The 23,084-nt window shown below is 44.8% G+C and overlaps 1 protein-coding gene across 6 annotated transcripts in view; it reads right to left on the bottom strand.

The window, feature by feature from the left end:
* Positions 1–23,084, bottom strand: part of DNAJC11 (DnaJ heat shock protein family (Hsp40) member C11) — an 82,166-nt gene that overhangs the window by 28,931 nt on the left and 30,151 nt on the right. For all 6 annotated transcript variants that reach the window (XR_002481839.1, XM_008055682.2, XM_021711199.1 and 3 more), the window contains one exon: positions 18,983–19,084. Coding sequence is in view for 5 of the 6 variants with exons in the window: in XM_008055682.2 (XP_008053873.1) it covers positions 18,983–19,084 (102 nt within the window). In the remaining variant the exon portion in view is untranslated. The remainder of the gene's footprint in view (positions 1–18,982; positions 19,085–23,084) is intronic.

The raw sequence follows: 23,084 nt of genomic DNA, 5'->3' as shown, positions 1-23,084 counted from the left end.
AAAAAAAAAAGAAGCCGGGCTTGGTGGCTCAGCCTGTAATCCCGTGCCTTTGGGAGGTTGAGGTGAGTGGATTGCCTGAGCCCGCGGGTTCGAGACCCGCCTGGGCAGCAAGACCTCATCTCTACAATAAATCAAAAAATCAGCCGGGTGTGGTAGCATGTGCCTGTAATTCCGGCTACTTGGAAGGCTGAGGCGGAAGGATCGCTGGAGCACAGCAGGTCGAGGCTGCAGTGGCCGGGAGCGGCCACTGCACTCCAGTCTGGGCAACAGAGTAAGACTCCAACTCAAAAAAAAAAGAAAGAAAATGGACTGGTCACAGCACCAGAACACATAGATTTCTTTGCTGCATGCCAAAGAGGGGTTTGGCTGCAACTTACAATTCATTCCAATCTGAATTTTGACAGAGGATCAAAAATATAAAATAAAAGATTTAAACAGAAACTGAACACTGAATAAATCAAATGGGTTACATTTTTCCAATAACTTCTAATTGAATATATGCAGGTTCATGTCCCATTATTACTAAATCACATTATTCAAATAAAAAGGGGTTCCATGGAAAATACTTCTGAATAAACTCTGCTATTAAATCCAAATCACAAGCCTTTCAAAGTATTTTATTTTCCTGCTACTAGTATGTTTCACCTTATTTTCCTAGAGCAAGACCGTCAAATTTTTTCCATAAAGAGCAGATAGTAAATATTCTAGGCTTTGTGGGCAACTACTACCGAAACTACTCAACTCTGCCACTGTGCAAAAATAGTCATAGATAATATTTAAATGAATGAGCGTCACTGTGTCTCAATAAAACTTTACATGTAGTTTGCTGACCTCCTTTATTGAATACATAATTCTGTTATCAGTGTATAAAAATGACAACAATAATGACATGTATAGTCCTTTACACTTAAGGAGGATTCTACAAAAAATTATCCGTGGGATATCCAGCAGTTATAGGTTGTCACCTGAGACCTTTGTGACTGTTCTGGAGTTAAAAGATTCTATCTATAGTATGAAACAATTTTGGTTTTTTTCCCGCCTTATACTGATGGTAGACTCCATAGGGACTCCACTCTAGTTTCCTACTTATTTAACCAATCAGGCCAGAGTAACAAGAGTGTAATATAAGTTGTCAAAAATGATTTAATTAGTTTCTCAAGTTTTGAACTGCCCAGTAAAAATCACAATGGACTGATAAGATTCAGAGGAGATAAACATAACAGGAAGTAGCTGAAGAGATCATCTTTTTCCTCTTTTTTTTTTTGAGACAGGATTTCACTCCATCCCCAGGCTGGAGCACAATCACAGCACACTTCAGCCTCTAACTCCTGGGCTCAGAAATCCTCCTGCCTCAACCTCCCAAATAGCTGGGACTACAGGCACATACCACCACGCTGGCTAATTTTTCTATTTTTTTGTAGAGATGGGGTTTTGCTGTGTTGTCCAGGCTGGTCTCAAACTCCTGGCCTCAAACACTCCTCCTGCTTTGGTCTCCCCAAGTGCTGGAATTACAGGTATGAGCCACTGTGCCCGACCAAGAGATCATCACCATTTACACAACTATTCCAACCCATAAACTACAACCCCACTAGATAACTATTTTCCTAGACCATCAAATTCTTTATTCATACGTCAACCCTTTTTACTTTACTCATTAAAGAAAGTTAAGTACCCTTAAAAAGATGCTATTTTATTCTCTCATCTCCCGACTACTGCAATAGTTCTCACTTCTTTCAAAACTAGAGTCAATCCTCTCAAACCCTGTCACTACTTTATCAATTAAGTTTATGGAATACTCTAAGTCCTTTGTTGTCGTTTCCACAGTGCTCTCAGCATCTTCACCAGGACTAGATTCCATCTCAGGAAGCCCCTTTCTCTGCTTGTCCATAAGAAGTAACTCCTCATCTGGTCAGGTTTTATCATGAGATTGTAGCAACTCAGGCACGGCTTCAGGCTCCACTTCTAATTTAGTTCTCTTGCTGTTTTTTCCACACCTGCAGTTACTTCTTCCACTGAAGTCTTGAACTCCTCAAAGTCATCCAGAAGGGACGGACTCAACTTCATCCAACTCTTGTTAATGTGATATTCTGACTTCCTTCCAAGAATTATGAATATTCTTTTTTTTTCCTGAGTTGGAGTCTCACTCTGTTGCCCAGACTGGAGTGCAGTGGCACGCTCTCAGCCACTGCAGCCTCGACCTGCTGGGCTCCAGCAATCCTTCCGCCTCAGCCTTCCAAGTAGCTAGAACTACAGGCGCATGCTATCACGCCTGGCCAATTTCTGACTTATTGTAGAGATGAGGTCTTGCCAAGTTGCCTAGGTGGTCTTGAACCTGCGGGCTCAGGCAATCTACTCACCTCGGCCTCCCAAAGTGCTGGGATTACAGGCTGAGCCACTGAGTCTGGCCATGAATACTCTTAATGGCATTTAGAATAATGCCATATCCTTTCCAGAAGATTTTCCTTTTATTTTGACAGGATTATCAGAGGAAGCACTATCTATGGCAGCTGTAGCTTTACAAAACGTATTTCTGAAATAATAAGACTTGGAAATAAAAAATTACTCCTTGTAATGCTGCAGAGCTCTTGGGTAACCAGATGCATTGTCAATGAGCAGTGACATTTTGAAAGGAATCTCTTTTTTTTGGAGCAGATCTCAACAGTGGGCTTAAAATATCTAGTAAGCTAAGCTGTAAACAGATGTGCAGTCATCCAGGCTTTGCTGTTCCACTGATAGAGCACAGGCAGAGTACGTTTAGCATAATTTTTAGGGGCTCTAGGAGGTTCAGAATGGTAAACAAGCACTGGCTTCAAAGTAAAGTCACCAGCAGCACTAACCCCTAACAAGAGAGTCAGTCTGTGCTTTGAAGCTCTGAAGCCAAGCACTGACTTCTCTTTTGCAATGTAAGTTCTAGATGGTGTCTTCTTCCCATGGAAGGCTGTTTTGCCTACACTGAAAATCTGTTGTTCCACGTAGTCTCCTCCATCAGCGATCTTTGCGCGATCCTCTGGATAACTTGCTGCAGCTTCTCCATCAGCACTTGCTGCCTCACCTTGCACTTGTGTGTTCTGGAGATGGCTGCTTTCCTTAAGCCTCATGATCCAGTCTCTGTCAGCTTCTAACCTTTCCTCTGCAGCTTCCTCACCTCTCTCAGTCTTTGCAGAGCTGAAGAGAATCAGGGCCTTGCTCCGGATGAGGCTTTGGCTAAAATGAATGTTGGGGTTGGGTGGATTTTCTATTCAGACCACTCAAGCTTTCTCCATATCAGCAATGAGGCTGTTTCACTTTCATATTGTTCATAATCCACTGGAGAGGCACTTTTAATTTCCTTCAGGAACCTGTCCTTTGCATTCACAACTTGGCTGTTTGGCACAAGAGGCCTCGCTTTCGGCCTGTTTAGGCCTTCCTCACTAAGCTGAACCACGTCCAGCTTTTGACTTAAAGTGAGAAACATGAGACTCTTCCTTTCACTTGTACACTTTGAAGCCACTGCAGTTTTATAGAACTGTCTTAATTTCAAAATTGTTGTGTCTCAGGGAGCAGGGAGGCCTGAGGAGAGGGAGAAATATGAGGGAACGAAAAGCTGGTTGATGGAGCAGACAGAACACACACAACATTTATCAACTAAGTTCCCTTTCTATAGGCATGGTTCATGGTGCCCCAAAACAATTACAATAGTAGCACCAAAGGTCACCGACCACAGATTACTATAACAGATGTGATAATAATGAAAAAGCTTGATATATTGTAAAAATTACCAAAATGTAACATAGAGACAGGAAGTGAGCACATGCTATTGGGAAAATGGTGCCTAGACTTGTTCAATGCAAGGTTGCCACAAACCTTCAATGTGTCAGAAACATAGTATCTGCAGAGCACAATAAAATGGGTTACACCTGTACAGTATCATAGACAGGATGTTGACATGGATGCAAAACAACACTCTTCTTCAGATTTCCTCAGTTTTTTCTTCTTTTTTTTCAATTGGAGTCTCTGTTACCCAGGCTGGAGTGCAGTAACACAGTCATGGCTCACCACAGCCTTGACCTCCAGGGCAATCTAGCTAAGATCATTGATTAACATGGCTTCTGCCTCAGATTCCCTAGTAGCTGGGATTACATGAGTGCACCACCACACCAGGCTAATTTTTTTGTAGAGATGAGGTCTTGCTATGATGTCTAGACTGGATTCAAACTCCTGGGCTCAAGCAATCCTCTTGCCTTGGCCTCCCAAAGTGCTGGGATTATAGGCATGAACCACCATGTCTGGCTAGCTTTGTTTTTCTTCTTCTTCTTCTTCGTTTTTTTTTTTTTGAGTCAGAGTCTCACTCTGTTGCCCAGGCTGGAGTGCAGTGCAGCCACGACCTGCTGGGTTCAGGCAATCCTTCCACTTCAGCCTTAAAAGTAGAACTACAGGTGTACCACCACACCTGGCCAATTTTTTTATTTACTGTAGGGTCAATATTTTTTATTTATTGTGCTGGGATTATAGGCGTGAGCCACCACGCCTGGCTATTAATGATTATGGACAAGTAACACAGTCTGTGTTTTAATATAATTATCTGCAATAAGGAACTTTAGATTTTTGGTTAAACCAACAGGGTTGAACACATACATTCAACTCGATGTCCTTCTAAAACACTGTTCCTTCTCAAAGTGACACTAAAGGAATAAAAAGGCACATGCTCACAAGGACAAAAAGAATGAGAGGTGCAGGTGGCAGGTCAGAGGCGTTGCCAATGTTCAGAAACCAGAAGGTGAGGCAGAGATGGCAAGTGACGCAGCAGAGAATGCTGCAGCCCCAGGACCTGGGAGGCCAGGGGCCCCAGAGTCACCATAAATGACAGTGAGACTTGGACCCTAGCCCTCTCATCCAAGGAGCGAAGGGAGGGGCGTGGTCTCTGCAGAAAGCAAAGGAGGGCCCTGCAGGCATCTCTAGGGAAGCAGGTGTGTACCAGGAACAGGGATGAAATGAAATTACCAACTTAAGGGTTAATTCCCAAACTTCCTCCCCCACTCAACAACAAGACTGCTGGCAGTCAGGCAGTAGACTAAAGGTTTCCTCTCAAGAGAAACCCCATCAGCTAGAAAGAAAAGGCCTTTAGACACGAACCTTTGGGGGCTCTCTACCCAAACAGGGAGGCCTGAGGAGAGGGAGAAATATGAGGGAACGAACGGCTGGTTGATGGAGCAGAGTGAAGGCCATAGGGGACAAGTCTTGACAAGTATACGGAATGTCCACTGGGCTTTCTGTCTCACTTTTTTTCCTTTCTTATTTATTTATTTATTTTTGGAGACAGGGGTCTTTCTATGTTGCCCACACTATGTTGCACTGGGCTCAAGCAATCCTCCTACCTCAGTCTCCTCAAGATACTGCATCACTCTTTTTTTTTTTTGATTTGGAGTCTCACTCGCTCACCCATACTGGAGTGCAGTGGCCTCTCCTGGCCACCGCAGCCTCGACCTGCTAGGCTCCAGCGATCCTTCCGCCTCAGCCTTTCAAGTAGCTGGAACAACAGGCATGCACTACCATGCCTGGCTAATTTTTGATTTATTATGGAGATGAGTTCTCGCCAGGTCTCCCAGGTGGGTCTCGAACCCGTGAGCTCAGGCAATCCACTCATCTTGGCATCCCAAAGCGCTAGGATTACAGGCTGAGCCACCAAGTCCAGCCCTGCCTTACTCTTTATAAGCTGACAGCTAAGGACTACTGGACAACTGACGAAAACCTCCAACACGGAAGCATGAAACAAAGTAAAAAAACCAGGAAGAAGCAGAGAATACAAACTCCAAAGAAAACATCAGGAAATGTATAAGTAATATTAGAAAAATAAGAGCTACTGCATTAATAATAATTTAAAAATAAGCTTTATGAATGTTTACTCTGTGCCAGAAACTCTTCTAAGTATTCGACTTTTATCAACAAGGATGAGGCTGGTACTAGAACCTCCATTCACAGATGAAGAGACCGAGGGGCAGAGGGGGGGCAGGCTGACCCAGGCCACACAGCTGATAAGTGCAGAGATGGAACCTGCACAAGCCGCCCGGTTCTAGGGCCCAGCGTCACAGCCCTGCCCTGCACCTTCCCACAAAGAGGAAAAACAGCACGTCAGAGAAAAAGAAAGCTCTCTGGAGTTAAAAGTATTATAGCACATTTAAAAAAAACAATAGAAAGGTTGGAAGGTAATCTAGGAAAAAAAACCTCAAAAAAGGAGAAGTAAGTGAAATATATAAAATTAGATGATAGTCCAAAAAAAGATCCAATATCTGAACAAAAGGAATTTGGAAAGAGACAAAAGGAGGAAACATAGAAAAGAAACACCAAAATCTTCTTGGGACTGAAGAATTCCACCTCCAGGTAGAAAGGGCCCACTAAACACCCAGCTCAATGAGCGAGAAAGCATATACCGACATGTACCCTTGTGATACTTCAGATGCCTGGAGAAAGAGAACTCAAAACAGCAAGCCTGGAAGCTAAAAGTCAACAGGATGAGGGCTTCCAAATCTGGAGGAAAATTGTATATGACTATCATTTACTTTAGGTCTAAAATAGACTAAAATCAGTAACTCCCAATACTAAAGATACAACCTAATATTAAGTTAAAGATATACTTTACAAAAAATATCTATCTAGAGACACACATATATATTATCAAAAATGTAAAGATAGATGTTTATACTTAGTGCTGTGTATAAAGATAAAATCAAGACATCAGAGTCATGCACAGTCAACATTTTACCTGTGGGCAAGAATCTGGCAGCATCTTTCCCAGGTGAACATGACCAGCATTAGGGACTATGGGGTACTGGTGTATGTGCACATGATATGTGAATTATACATTCAGTTTTGGTCCCTGGCACATGACTTCTAAAATTCTTGGGATCTCTGGCGAGTCCTTTTGTATGCTAATAGAGGCTGGTGGCCTCTAGGTAGCTTCAGGATGGAGGCTGGCACAGGAAAGACCAAGGCAGGATTAGAGGGGCGGGACTTTCAGTCCCATTCCCCAACCTCCAGGAGGGAAAGTATGCCTGGGAAAGGCATGGAAGCTTCTGGCCCCTTCCCACACACCTTGCCCTAGCTATCTCTTCAACTGGTATTCAATGGTATCCTTTACAATAGACCAGTAAACATACATGTCTCCCTGAGTTCTCTGAACTACTCTACCAAATTAATTAAACACAAAGAGGGGATCATGGGAATCCTGATTTCTGGTTGGCCAGTCAAGAGCACAGGTAAAACCACCTGGTGTCAGAAGTGGGAGCAAGAGAGGCAGCCTTGGAGACTGGGCCCTCAACCTGTGGGGCCTGATGCCATCTCCAGGTAGACAGCGTCAGAGCTGAATTGATGAGAGGACAGCCAGCTGGTGTCCATGCAGAACTGAGTTCTTGCTTGGTGTGTGGAGGAAACCCCTCACATTTGGTCACAGAAGTCTGTGTTGATTGCTGAGTGACAGTATAGGAGAAACTGAGTTGGGTGGACTGTGATGGACTCACACAGTGGAATACAGAAATGAAAGCGAACAAGGCCCAGCTTCATGAAATGCAGAACTTTGGAGTAATACGAGAAGTGAGGAGAAAGCAAGTCCCAAGAGAATACAGAGAGCATGGTACCTTATTTATTTAGTTAGTTTTCTTTTTCTTTTTTTAAAGGCAGGGCCTCACTCTGTTGCCCAGGCTGAAGGGCAGCGGCATGGTCACAGCTCACCGTAACCTCCCAATTCCTGACCTCAAGTGATCATCCCATCTCTGCCTCCCAAGTAGCTTGGGACTACAGGTGCACACCACTGGCTAATTAAAAACATTTTTTTGGTAAAGAGGAGGTCCTCACTGTGTTTCCCAGGCTGACTTGAACCCCTGACCCCAAACAGTCCTTCTGCCCTGGCCTTCCAAAGTGCTGGGATTACAGGGGCAAGCCACTGCAGCCAGCCTACTTTTTAGTTTTCAGTTAGCAGCTCACTCAGATAACCCTCACTGGCTGCAATACTGCCAATGTACAAAGATGCACCATTTTTATAAAGCTCAGAAACAACAAAAATGAAGCAATATTTGCTTAAGCAAACATCCATTTTCAACAAAAAAAAATTTTTTTTTACAATTTCTTAAAGAACTAGAAACTGGGCCGGGCTTGGTGGCTCAGTCTGTAATCCCAGCACTTTGGGAGGCCGAGGCGAGTGGATTACCTGAGCCCGCGGGTTCGAGACCCACCCTAGCAACTTGGCAAGACCTCGTCTCTACAATAAATAAAAAAAAAATTAGCCGGGCATGGTAGCACACGCCTATAGTTCCAGCTCCTTGGAAGGCTGAGGAGGATGGATCACGGAAGCCCAGCAGGTAGAGGCTGGGTGGCTGGGAGCATGCCACTGCACTCCAGTCTGGGTGACAGAGTGAGACGCCAACTCAAAAAAAAAAACAAAAAAAAAACTAGAAATTGACCTTCCATATGACCCATTAACAAAATTTTAAAAGCAATGGAATGATCTAATCAAACATATGTAAAATTCTAAGAAGCAACAGAATGAGAACCACTTAGAAGAGTGCTTCCTGTGGCAGGGAGACGGGACAGGGAGAGCATGCAGGCGGATGCATGAAGGGCGGCCTCTCATTCCTGGGTCGGGCAGTGGGGCCCATCTAAACTAGCATATGGCTTATCTGTTATGCATCACACTTTGTATTTATATATGTGTATCTACCTATTTTTTCTTTTTTGAGTTGGAGTCTCGTTCATTCTATCGTCCAAGTTGGAGTGCAGTGGCGTGCTCACGGCCACCACAGCCTCACCCTGCTTGGCTCAGGTGATCCTTCTGCTTCAGTCTTCCAAGTAGCTGGAATTACATGTGTGCCACCATGTCCAGCTAATTTTTCTTGATGTATTGTAGAGACGAGGTCTTGCCAAGTTGCCCAGGCTGGTCTAGAACCCCTGGGCTCAGGCAATCCTCTTGCCTCTACCTCCCAAAGTGCTGGGGTTACCAGAGTGAGCCACCATGCCTGGCTTATTTTTTCTTTTAAAAGACAATAAAGTAGGCTGGGTGCGGTGGCTCAAGCCTATAATCCCAGTACTTTGGGAGGCCAAGGTGAGGGGATTGCCTGAGCCCACGGGTTCGAGAAAAGCCTGGGCAACTTGGTGAGACCTCATCTCTACAATAAATAAATAAAAAATTAGCTGGGCATGGTAGCATGACCCTGTAGTTCCAGCTCCTTGGAAGGCTGAAGCTGAAGGATTGCTGTGAGCGTGCCACTGCACTCTAGCCTGGGCAACAGAGTGATTCCAACTCAAAAAAATAAAATAAAATGAAAAATATAAAAATACAAAGAAAAAACAAAACAACCCCCCCCCAAACAAAAAGACAATAAAGTAGAAATAATAAGGAAAAAGCAGCCTGCCTTCTATGCATCTTTTCTAAAGAAGTTACTGTAGGGTGTTTCTCCACAAAAGCAGTCAGACAAAGAGAGGGAGGTGTGAGCCAACCCTGGGTCAGCACAGGGAACTCTAAGCTCCACGAGGGTCCGTTGTCTTTGGCGTACTGGGGATTGAAAATGCCTCTGCATGGTGGCACGCCACAAAACCTGGGTGACCGAATGTCTAGAGGGCACTTCAAGGAAGCTGGTAAGGAAGATCCTGGGGCCACAGTCGGGTAGGGGCCTAGAAAGCAGAGATCACACTGGATCTGAGGACGGGGGGCCCGCCAAGGGCTGTTGCCAAGATCAAGATGAGAGCGATGCAATACCTGAGGTGTCGTATGAAATGGAAAGTTTCAGTTTTGACAGAGCTTGGAGATGAATCTGTGAAAGGTTTATAAGAAACTAATCAAAAGGACCAAATGAGACAACTACCAGTGTCGTGGAGGAAGAGGGTTAAGGAGGCCAGGGAATTCCAGCATGCTCTCTGGCTCTCCTGGGTATTTATATGGTCACAATATGTATACAATGAATAGTAATTTAGCCCCTAAAAGCATATAACTACATCGGGTGAACTAAAAACTATGTGCCATTTTGGGGAACTACAGTGTATCTTCATCTTCTCTGGCAGGAGGTTAGTATTAATTACTAAAACTGAAAAAACTAAGTGAGATCAGTGAAGCATGCGACTTAGAAATAGGGAATTAAGAGTCCGGCACGGTAGCAGACTCCTGTAATCCCAGCACTTCAGGAGGCTGAGGCAGATCACTTGAAGCCAGGATTTTCAGACCAACCTGGGCAACATAGCAAAACTCTGTCTCTACAGCAACAACAAAAATTAGCTGAGCATGGTGGTGCATGCCTGTGGTCCTAGGTACTCAGGAGGCTAGGCAGGAGGATCACTTGAAGCCATGAGTTTGAGGTTACAGTGAGCTACGGTCCAGCCACTGCATTCCAGCCTGGGCAACAAAGGAAAACAAGAAAAAAAAAAAAGGAAATAAATGCCAGAAGAAAGGGCTCAAAGGAAAACAAGAAAAAAAAAAGGGAATAAACGCCAGAAGAAAGGGCTCAAAGAACAGGAGTGGCTACCTCCAGGAAACAGGAATCAGGAGTACAAGGGGGGTAAACCACACTTTTTGCTTGCAAGTCAATGACCATTTGACTTTCTAAGCCATTTACACGTATGACTTTGACCAAAAAAAGTCACTTTCCATGCCTTAAGGACTTTCAAACTAGAAGATACTTAAAAACTCTTACTATCTCAAAAAGGTCTTCATATTAGGCATATTTTCAAGTTGTTTGTGGAGACAGGGTCTCGCTGTGTCACCCAGGATGGAGTGCAGTAGTGCAATCAAAGCTCACGGCAGCCTTGAACTCCTAGAGGGTACAAGTGATCCTCCCTCCTCAGCCTCCTGAGGAGCTGGGACTACAGGTGCACACTACCACGCCTACCTAATTTTTATTTATGTAGAGATGAGGCCTAGCTATATTACCCAGGCTGATCTCAAACTCCTGGACTCCAGTGATCCTCCTGCCTCAGCCTCCCAGAGTGCTAGAATCACAGGCATGAGCCACCGTGCCTGGCTTTGGCATGGCTGTAAATTAGCAGAGCTCCCGTGTCCCCAAGCCTCAGCTGTTTTCCGCTCAGGAGGACTCAGTGTAACTATATGACATCACTACTCACAGACAGGGCCTGGACAAGGAGAGAGCAGGCCCAGCCTCTTGGTCTCTGGCCATCAGATGTCATCAGAGCCCCGACCATTCCTGACCCAAGGAATCGAGCCCAGATGGGAACGTTATCTGTAGCCTGGGGCCACTCGTGCACCGGCTCTATGGACAGCCTGAAAAACCTGCTTTTATGTTTTTCTTTTTAAGAATCTCACTCTGTTGCCCAGGCTGGAATGCAGTGGCACGCTCACAGCCACTGCAGCCTCAACCTGCTGGGGTCAGGCGATACTTCTGCTTCAGTCTTCCAAGTAGCTGGAACTATAGGCACATGCCACCATGCCCAGCTAATTTTTTGATTTATTATAGAGACAAGATCTCGCCACGTTGCTCAGGCTGGTTTCCAACCCTTGGGCTCAGGCAATCCTCTTGCCTCCACCTTCCAAAGTGCTGGGATTACAGATGTGAACCACCGTGCCCGACAAAACTAGCTTCTACCTTCATGAGATACCCCAGTTCACCCCCTCCTGCCTCTTGGAAGATAGAGGTCCTCCTCATCCAAGTTTAATACAGATGGTGCGTAAAAGCACAATTCCTCTGAATCCCTGGCAGCCCGACCCACTCAGTGTTCCTTATACTGAGTCCAAACCAGCTCCCTGTAACTCTCACTTGCTGCTGTTGGTTCTGGCCCCTTGAACCATCACACATCAAGCCTAGTCCAGAATGTGAAGGACTAGGGAGAAGACTAAGCATCCAGGTTGGTGTACCTCTGACTCCAACTCCTGCTCATTTCTTGTCATTGTTTCGGACACACTAGTCTCTCTGCTGTTCCTCAAACATACCAAACCCAGACCTACCCTCCAGCCTCTACATTGGCTCTCGCCTCTGGCTGGAATACTCTTCCCCAGCCAGCCACATGGCCACTCTCTCAGTGACACTGACCACGCTATTTAAAGCTGAACCCCACCCCCCACCTGGCTTTAACTGCCCCATAACATTGATCACATCCTCACATGTTGTTTGTACCTTGTGTTTATTGCATATTATCTCTCTCTCAACTAAAATGTTAAGCTTCATGTCGGGATAAGGTTTTGTCTGTCTTATTCTCTGCCAAGTGCCCACATTTCTTTCTTTCTTTTTTTTTTTGAGTAGGAGTCTCACTGTGTCGCCCAGACTGGAGTGCAGTGGCTGCTGCTCCCGGCCACCGCAGCCTCGACCTGCTGGGCTCCGGCGATCCTTCCGCCTCAGCCTTCCGAGTAGCTGGAATTACAGGCATGCGCTGCCACGCCCGGCTGATTTTTTTATTTTTATCGTAGAGATGAGGTCTCACTGCCCAAGCAGGTCTCGAACCCGCGGGCTCAGACAATCCACTCACCTCAGCCTCCCAAAGGCGCGGGATTACAGGCTGAGCCACCGAGCCCGGCTAGTGCCCACATTTCTAACAGTGCCTGGCACACTACGGACACCAAATTTGAATTACTCTGTGAACAAATCAACCATTTTTCCCCACTCCCAAACCACAAAGTACAATAAAGCCAGCGAATCAACGAAAGCCTGCCATTCTCCATCTCCTGGTTCTCTGAGCTAGCAACACTTCTCCCTGCTGAGCTGCATGTTGTAGTTTAACCTCTTCATTTCTTTTCACTGAGCTCCTTTAGGATCTTAGTCTTCTCCTTTTGCCTTGGGTACCTGTGAATGTGACACATCTTCACTGACGTCACTCAAATTCTGAGTGTGATGAAGACAAACCCTTCCTCCACGGTGAGATGCTTCTTACTAGGTAGGAAATGATTCATTCATCAACCCTCTCTGAGTGGAATCAGTTGTTCATTCAGTCAGGAATGTACCATTCTCCATTATTATTACTTTTGGGGGGGGTCAGAGCTTTAAAAGAATTAAAAAATATATAATTGACAAATAAGGATTGTATATATCCAAGGTGTACAATATGATGATTTGATACGTGTATACGTTATGTAATGCTATGACAATCAAATGAACAGTCATCGCCATCCATGCCAAATTATCTCAAGTTTGTATTTATCTGGCCATGAGGATAACATGAGAAATTTCTGTCAACTGCAATCTCAATAGTAACTCTTTACTAACTGAAAAACCCACCCAGAAGAGGTGATAAGAGGCCATGTGAAATGTGCCCGTTCTATAACTGACGAGCCCACAATGGCTCTTGTGATGACTGTTTCCACAGAATCGTTTTATCTAAAATGAAAGCCAGAACCCGTCTTCTCCAATTTTACAGAGAATCAAACTCAAACTTACCAGGGCTTCTAAGAACAGTACCGACCCGACTGCTACTCCACCGCCACCTGCCCATTCCCCCATCAACAGTAGTCGTTTACTCTGTGATCTTGTGTCTGAGTGACTGTGTGACAGGATGGGGCTGGAGCAGCCCCCCAGCTAATACTCACTAAAGCTTTTTCTCTCTGAATCCCTCTGGGCCATCTTCTCTCCATCTAGAGAGAAGGTTACTTCTCTCCAGAGTCTCAGTTTCATGTCCAAGCCCATTCCCAGACTGGTTAGCTAGGCTTTGGTCCCTTCTTAGATGACAACTTCCCAATTTCTCCAGTGTCAACAGCAGCCCATTTCTGCATGTGGTAAATGGTAATCGCCTCTTCCTGCCACTGAGCACAGCAAACATATGGTTGCCCACAGCCTTTCTTCTGCTCCATTATCCTGTTAGCCAAGTTGAGTCAGTTTTATGACATCAGAATCATTTCCACAGACAGACTGAAGTCATAAGCACAGGCGCATTCTGATGGCTACAATCATTAGCCATGGCAACTAAACAGTATTCTTCTGAAATCCTTTAAGAATAATTGAGCAATGTACTCATATCTTTATGAAAACATTTTGGGATTTAAAAATATTTGTATGGCTATATGCCTTCCTTAATATATTATTTAACATTTTTTCTGATAAAGCTGAATTGTGTTTCAGTGATTCCATGAGCCACACAGAGGGGAGTCTTTCCAACTCAGAAAGGAGGTCTTGCCAAGGAGTGCAGATCAGCCTCCATAACAGCAAAAGAATGGATGGTCCAGGGCATAATGTCACAATCGCCATGAAACTGTTCTTCTAGAGGGTCAAAAAAATAGAACCACATATACCCTCAGAGAAAAAGAGCCAAACCCCTCAGGAAATCCTAACTTACCCCTCTGCTCTACAAGGGATCTAAACAAGTTCATGAAGAAGGCAGAGGTGTTGGACAGGCTGCCTGGTCTGAGTCATCTTCAAAAGACACTCAAAAGCGGCTGCCATTCACAGAGGGATAAGATTTATGGGCATTAACAAAATAAACAAATTAAAATAATCATTACAAAGTGAATACAGCACAGACCAACACTATTATACGAGCTTTGTCTCCAGGAGGCAAGAAAGTAGATGTTTATGCAAATAAAACAGATGTAAAGATGGTGGGAGGACAGCCAGAGAGTCCATCTCCACTGCAGGTTCACTCAAGGTCCTTGTAGATGAACCTGATGGCCTGCCCAGCCAGATCCCTTCCCCCACATCGGCTCAATGTGGAGGGCCCTGTAGACAAGGGACCCCAGCAACCTGAGCTTGGCATTTTCCAGCAGGAAATACAGACACAGGAGTTTGTTTCCACAGGGCAAAGCAAAAGAAGAAAACGGAGATAATTAGATCTAAGGACTGTGGGTCCGGGGGCTCAACCCCTGGCAGTGGGCCTTGTGGCAAACCACCCACTTCATGCAGGGAAGAACCTGGGCTAAGGTTGGAGAGGGGACCTGACCAAGGACACAGAGGGGAAGCAGAGTCTGAGTCTGGAGGCAGCGCTCTGGCCTCCAAGTCCAAGCTCTCCTCCCATGCTGCCTCCAGTGTGTGTGTGTGTGTGTGTGTGTGTGTGTGTGTGTGTGTGCGCGCGCGCACGCGCGCGCATGTGTGGACATGTGTGTATTCCATCAGCTGGAGCCAGAGGTAAAGTGGACACACCCCTAGAACTGGAGATTCTATTCGTTCCTTCTGGGTCCCACAGTGCTCTCCACAGCATGTCTCATACAAGTCAAAATGACAGGCATAGCCATGCTGCAAATGGGACCAGGCCTGGCCCCAGGAGAAGGCTGAGGGAGTTGTGAGAGGCCCGTTTTCATTTTCTTTTTCTGAGTTGGAATCTCCCTCTGTTGCCCAGGCCGGAGTGCAGTGGCCCGCACTGGCCATCGCAGCCTCAACCGCTGGGCTCAAGGTGATTCTTTTGCTTCAGCGAAAGAATCGTCTCACCTAGGCCTCCCAAAGTGCTGGGATTATATGCGTGAACCACCGTGCCTGGCCAAGAGGGCCATTTTCAAACTCAACAGATAGACCCCATTACCACAGGCAACGGAATCACCTGAGTGTGCCAAGAATTTCCCACACAGTGTCGAATGGAACACCACAACAAAATCTAGTCTGAACCTCATTTTGGTACTAGTACCACTTTGCATTTATATAGCAGGATTATCTTTCTCTAATAAATTAACATCTATTTTATGTGTTTTCAATCTTTTAACAACTTGGCACAGTAATCAGGACAGATGTCCTCACTTTACAAACGAGAAAATGAAAATGGCTTTGCTCTGTGTCCTGGTTCCTTGTGTTAGTCTTTATTTCTAACCTATGCTTTTCCTCACGAGGCCTTTTAATTTTTTTTTTTTAGAGAAAGGGTCTCTGCTGGGTGCAGTGGCTCATACCTGTAATCCCAGCACTTTGGGAGGTGGAGGTGAGAGGACTGTCTGAGCCCAGAGGCTCAAGACCAGTCTGGGCAATTTGGCAAGATCTCGTCTCTACAATAAATCAAGAAAAATTAGCCAGCCGTGATGGTTTGTGCCAACTACTTGGAAGGCTGAGGCAGAAGGATCACCCGAGCCCAGCAGGTCAAGGTTGCCATAACTGTGAGCATGCTACTGCGCTCCAGCCTGGGCAACAGAGTGAGACTCCAACTCAAAAAAGAAAGAAAGGGTCTCATTCTGGCTGGAGCAAAGTGGTATAATCATAGCTCACTGCAATCTTGCACTTCTGGGCTTGAGCCATCCTCCCGCCTCAGCCTCCCCAGAAGCTGGAACTACTATCACGCATTGCTAATTTTTTTTTTTTTTGAGTTGGAGTCTCACTCCGTCGCCCCGACTGGAGTGCAGTGGCATGCTCCCAGCCACCACAGCCTTGACCTGCTGGGCTCTGGCGATCCTTCCGCCTCAGTCTTCCAAGTAGCTGGAACTATAGGTGCGCGCTGCCACGCCTGGCTAATTTTTTGATTTATAGTAGAGATGAGGTCTCACCAAGTTGCCCAGGCAGGTCTCGAATCTGCAAGCTTAGGCAATCCACTCACCTCACCTTCCCAAAGCGCAGGATTGCAGGCTGAGACACTGAGCCTGGCTGCATTGCTAATTTTTAAGAAAAATTAATTAAATTTTGTTTTACTCCATTTTATGCAGAGACAGGGGTCTTGCTACATTGCCCAGGCTGGTTTCGAACTCCTGGACTCAAGAGAGACTCCTGTCTTGGCCTCTCAAAGTGCTGGGATTACATGCATGAGCCACTACATCTAGCACCAGCTAGTTTAAAAAAAATTTCTAAGAAATTGCTATGTTTTCCAGGGTGGTCATGAATAGGCCTTTTTGTATGGCAGATACATCATCCTAGTAGAAAAGCCCTACCTAATGCACTTACTGGTGGAAATGGAGAGAAATGTCCACCCGAGTTTCAGGTGGCAGCATCACCAATGGGATACAACCTGCGAGTCCCCTGTAAGCTGGTCCCTAAGTAGCCCAAATTGCCTTTTCCCCATGGCCTTCAAAAAGGAGATCACTCCTTTCTTCTCAGGATGAGAATACTCCAAACCTTTCTGCTCATCTTCAAAAGCAACCTCTCAGAAATGGAGTAACAGATCTAGCTCAAATTCTCTCCTTAAAATGCTGCATAGCAAACATCTGGTTATCACTTAAGAGTTCTGGTTAGAAAATGTTTTATTTATTTGGAAGCAGTTTATGGAAATAGCAAACTATTGGAAATTTTAAAATAACCTGCATGCCTGTATGAAATGATCACAGCTGTGCTCCCTCATTCCACAGAAACATGGCCTGCAGATACATTTGCACAGAATCCCAATAAGCTACTGCCACACACACCCAGATGGCTGATTTGGTCATAGGACCCAGGCGCAGGACAGCAGTGAGGTTCTATTTCCCTTTCATTGCTTCAAAAGGAGCAAAAGTCCAACCAGAACAGCAAAAACACCAAAAGAAGAGCCTGCTCCTGCCAGGCCCTCCCCACCTCTTTGCCAATACCAACCTTCCAAAACAGACCTCCTTGCAGTGCACCAGCCCTGAGCATTGAGAGATCCCAGCAGGAATCACAAGTACAGCCCAGAGCGCCTCAGAGACTTTCAACTCTCCTAACAATCTCAAATTCTGACTTAGTTCACCTAGTGTTTTGATTCTCTACCTCCATCTGACTAAAAGCTAACTCTGCACAATTGAGGTTATCACCTGCTGAAGGGGAGGGTGGATGGATGGAAGCGGAGGGTTGGCATTTTCAAATATACTTTGAAATGTGGGATTCAAATAGAAAGGTGTGCTCTGAACACATGGTCCCCCTTTTTTTTTTGAGTTAGAGTCTCACTCTGCCACCCAGGCTGGAGAGCAGTGGCATACTCACGGCTACCCTAGCGTTAACCTGCTGGACTCCAGCGATCCTTCCACCTCAGCCTTCCAAGTACAGGCACACTACCATGCTCAGCTAATTTTTGATTTATTGTAGAGATGAGGTCTCGCCAAGTTGCCTGGGCTGGTCTCGAACCCGCAGGCTCAGGCAATACACTTGCCTCAGCCTCCCAAAGTGCTGGGATTGCAGGCTGAGCCACCAAGCCTGGCCTATATGGTCCTTTCAATGCTGGAGGGGGCCTTTAAAAAATCTACTTTTTGGAATGTATTTCCCGGTTTAAAGTCGGCATCTGTCCTTCGTCCTTAGAAGGTTTACAGAAAAAAGACTGATGCATCTTATTACTTTGTATGGCTCCCACTCTCCTTCCAACAATGCTGCTGAGTTGACACAGATCATGGTGGCCTTCCAGAAGGCTGATGGAAGAGTTGGGGACTCTGAGTTCCTTATCATGACAGATACAGGGCATCTGCTGGCATCCTGGCCACACTGATAGGGCCCAGCCACTGAGCCTGCTTGTTAAACACAGATGAACAGCACATGAGGCTACGTTCAGTGAGCCATTTGGAACAACTGCCATCTCAAATTGACCAAGATATCCTATTTGCCACAGGGCTGAGGCATATACACAAAACAATTGCCCCAGCAAATAGAAGATATTGTATGTAGTACTGAAAAGTAACTCTCTGCCTTAGTAGTGCTACTGAGTTAAATGATTAAAACTCCATCAGGGATCTGGGTCACCTTCTGGCTGCTGAAATAACCTGGTTACTGTTGTTCATGGCGCCAATGTCCTGGGGAGATGAAGCAGAGGACCCTGCTTAATGCAGTCTGGAAATGCCCCAAGCCCTCTGCATTCCTTGGCTCTGTGTATCCTACCTGGAAAGCAGGAATTCTGATGCCTCAACACTGAGGTGCTTAGGTGGCTGTCCTTCCCCTGACACTGCTCCCTAACTGATTTTCAGTGTCAAGGATTTTAGGCAGCACAGCTGGAAGAAAAGGTTTTGGAGAATTAGCCTGAATTTCTGCTTGGGAAACCTCCTTGGCTTCCAGGAAAGCCAGAGGATTGGCTTTGTCTTCCCTCCATATGGTTCAAAACACTGGTAGGTACTTTCCAGAAAGATACCATGTTGAGATAATATAAACGAAAATCTGCCCCACCCAGCTTTATATATGATTTCTAACAACCCACCAGCACCTAATTACTTCAGATCTGGCTTCTGTCCTCATTACACCTGGCCCCATCTCACCTTGGGATTGGTTCGCTGCTGCAGTCTCCTCTCTTCCCTCTCTCTCTGCAGGCGCTCATACTCCTCTCGAATTTCAGCTGGAGTTCTCCTCCTTTCCACAACCTATGGGCAGAATCAAGATGAGAAGATAGCTGAGCACCCAGGATAGGAGGGAAGCTACACAAAGGGTGAAATCATTGATTCTGGAGTGCACATGCTACCCAAGGTCAGCTTACAGCCTTTCCTCAGGCCCCAGTGATAGAGCGCTCTGCTGTTCTCCTGGTCATTCCCAAGGTCAAGCTTTCCCTCAGCTCTCCAGAGTGACTTAAACATTCTTTATTTTAGTACCTTATCTCTGAAGCTGCAGAAATCTTACAAAGAAAATGTAACCTTAAATCTCGTAGTTTAAATTTCCTAATGAATCCCAGGAAACAAATATTAACCATTTGCACTCAGATGTCCCCTCGGGGACATAAAAAATCTGACAAACCACTTGGATGTCCCCTCTGAGGAGACATAAAGAGATTGCTAGTGATTATACAGGACAAACTTATGCAAGTGCAAATTTTTCAAAAATGTATATTTTCTTGAACCTTTCCATTCAAATTGCACAAAAAAGCAAATAAAGAGATGGAATATAGGCCATTGCCAGACCATCACTGGCACTGCCTTACTATTACTAGACTCTGTTGTGGCCATGTACTTGAGTCATGGCTGTCACCATGTTTCCTGGCTTTGGCCCCTTCCCTATCTTGGGGAGGTGAATCTCCTCTTTCTTTCTCTTTCTTTAATTTACTTTTAAATAAACTATACTTTTTAATCTAAAAAAAAGAGACGGAATATATACTGAGATATATTTTTAAATATCAGCTAGCATTACATAGAAAGAGAATGCGTGAAGTGCTTTAAGAGTAATGCCAGCTGGGTTCGGTGGGTCAGCCTGTAATCCCAGCACTTTGGGAGGCCAAGGTGGGTGGATTTCCTGAGCCCGTGGGTTCAAGATCAGCCCGGGCAACTTGGCAAGTCAGCTCTACAATAAATAAAAAATCAGTGGGGTGTGGTAGCGTGCGCCTGTAGCTCCGGTTACTTGGAAGGCTGAGGTGGAAGGATCATGGGCGTCTAGCAGGTCAACACTGGGGTGGCTATGAGTGTGCCATGGCACTCTGGCCTGGGTGACAGAGTGAGACTCCAACTCAAAAAAAAAAAAAGAGTGGCGCCAACAAGTTCTCAATGCAGCAGGATTCCACGTTTACTGACAGAAATTACACTAGTATTGTCCTAGCAGAGGAGCTACTAAAGATGAAATGTCATCTTTTTTTTTTTTTTTTTTAGTTGGAATCTCACTCTGTCGCCCATTCCCGGCCACCGCAGCTTCCACCTGCTGGGCTCCGGCGATCCTTCCGCCTCAGCCTTCCAAATAGCTGGAACTACAGGGGCGCGCTACCACGCCTGGCTAATTTTTTATTTATTGTAGAGATGAGGTCTTGCCAAGTTCCTCAGGTGGTTCTCGAACCTGCGGGCTCAGGCAATCCATTCACCTCAGCCTCCCAAAGGCGCGGGATTACAGGCTGAGCCACTGAGCCTGGCTGAAATGTCATCTTATTGGTATAATCAGAATCAACTGAAAGGGAATGTCAGGACAGATCAAAAGCCAAAGTTTTTAATGAAAAACAAAAAAATCCACAGTTTCAAGTAGAAAAAACAATGTTACACTTCTTGTGTGAAAGGATAAAAGGATCATTACAATCATCAGCACTGGGAATCATGCAGGAATAAAATCTACCACAAGGACATTACCTGGTGGAAATATTGCATCAGCCAAAGAGTCTGAAATGATTCTGAATTATGTCGCAAGTACAAGCAGTGTGGATTGGGGGCTCAGTATGCTTCTACATATGGTTTTTTGTGAAAATCTTTAAAATTGTAGAGGAAATTATTCTTCTGCAGACTAGAAATATGGGCTATTAACTGCTATATACCATACCAAGCATCAAAAAAAAAAAAAACTTACGCCCCATTTGGAATCTATCAAGTGTATGACCTATCAGTTGAGAAGTGATTTTTAGGAATCATGAATGCGTCCTTTTACATCGTCTTTGAATACCAGACTGAACAATAAATTACATATCATTAATGTGGGAGGAAGAAAATGAGACTTCATTGTCTGCTCAAATAGAAAAACACCAGGTGGAAGATGCCAAACAAATTACTATTGCATAATATGTATCAATGAGCCTGCAATGTATATTGGTGACTGTTTCACATTACCACACATTACAAAAAATATAAGATACAAAATGTTGATTTTTTTCAGCCAGGCACAGTGGCCCAGCACTTTGGGAGGTGGAGGTAAGAGGATCGCCTGAGCCCACAGGTTCAAGACCAGCCTGGGCAACTTGGCAAGACCTCCTCTCTACAATAAATCAAAAAATTAGCTGGGTGTGATGGTGCTTGCCTATGTTCCAGCTACTTGAAAGGCTGAGGTGGAAGGACTACCTGAGCCCAGCAGATTGAGGCTACAGTGGTGGCTGTGAGGTGTCACTGCATTCCGGCCTAGGGGACAGAGTGAGACTCCAACTCAAACAAAGAAACACATGCTGATAGCAAACAATCAATAGGACAGAAGGCTATGTGGTGAAAAAGATGAAAGTCCCTTAACCCATACTTTCTCTTCTAAAAAGTTAACACTTAATTATTTATGTCTCTTCCTAAAAATCTTCCATGCATGTGTATGTTGGTGTTTATGTGCATATATGTGTATCTACATATATATGTTTCCCCTCCCACCCCCAGACCTACATATATACAGTTAACATAAATGGGATCGATCATATAGGCTTTGTTCAACTTGATTTTCTATATCAACAATATAGAAAAATAAATACAAAAACCAGCCTATCCAAAAAAAAAAACAAAACAAACAAGCCCAACCCCCAACAAAATCCTGAGGAATCTGTTCACTACTTTCCAGGAGGTACACAGAAAAAATAATGAAAATAACATTTTCTCCTCTAATAGCCCAATATAAATCACTAATTACTAAAAAGGGGGAAGTGGTTCTTTTTCAGGAAGTTTTAAAACCAAAAGATTGCTAAAATCATCCAAGAACAAACTGGCAATACGGTGACTACTTTGTGGCCTCGCAAGAACACAACAGGTTCTATTTAGCAAACGAGGCAAGTTTATGCTGCCCAGGTTTAAAATCATCTAGGGCAGGTGCCCCTATCCGTGGCACTATCACTTCCTAATGTCACCCATCTCGGCCTGGACAAAAGCAAGATACAGTTTTTCCAAGTTGCCATTATTTTCTCGATCTCCTGCCAGCTGCTTCTTTCAGCAAAAGAAAATAAAAATGAAAGAACTTCAAGGAACTGTAGGTAATCAACTATTTCATTTAACTTTGAAGATCCAGAAAAAATGACTGAAAATACTTTAAAAATTTGTTCATGACCTTAAAGCCCAATTCAGTGGACCTGTGACTGTGGAACCACAACTTGTCTGGCCCCTGCCTACAGTGACCTCAGCGACCACCACCAAGGACAAAAAGGTCTGGTTGTGAGTCTGAGTCTGGACAGGAAGGGCTTATTTCATGTAGTCCAGGGCAAGCAGGCTGTTCTTACTCGGATGACGAGAGTTCATAATGGAGCATTCTATCCAAAAGGGGCTTGTTTTAAAAATGGAGAATAAATCAAAGTTTGAATAGCCATAACTTTAACCATGACTATACCCATATACTATTTTTTTTTTTTTTTGAGAAAGCAGGATTTATTGAGAGGACAGGAAAGTTCCCACAGTGGGAAGGGATCGGAAGGGGTTGTCCATAAAATTATTATTATTTTTTTATACTATTTTTTTTCCAGAAACAGATTTCTAAGATTCTGGGAATTAAAATCCTAGACTCACATCCTACAGGAAATAAATTTTTTAAAAGTGTCAGGCTCCAGCTGGCTCGGTGGCTCAGCCTGTAATCCCACGCCTTTGGGAGGCTGAGGTGAGTGGATTGCCTAAGCCCGTGGGTTCGAGACTTGCCTCGAGACCTCATCTCTACAATAAATCAAAAAATCAGCCAGGCGTGGTAGCGCATGCCTGTGATTCCGGCTACTTGGAAGGCTGAGCGGAAGAT

Source organism: Carlito syrichta, unplaced genomic scaffold, assembly GCF_000164805.1.
Source record: "Carlito syrichta isolate Samal-C Ts95f unplaced genomic scaffold, Tarsius_syrichta-2.0.1 Scaffold301924, whole genome shotgun sequence".
In the NCBI taxonomy this organism is placed as follows: Eukaryota; Metazoa; Chordata; class Mammalia; order Primates; family Tarsiidae; genus Carlito; species Carlito syrichta.
The sequence above is the reverse complement of the archived record's forward strand: the minus strand, read 5'-3'. Positions and strand labels throughout refer to the sequence as shown.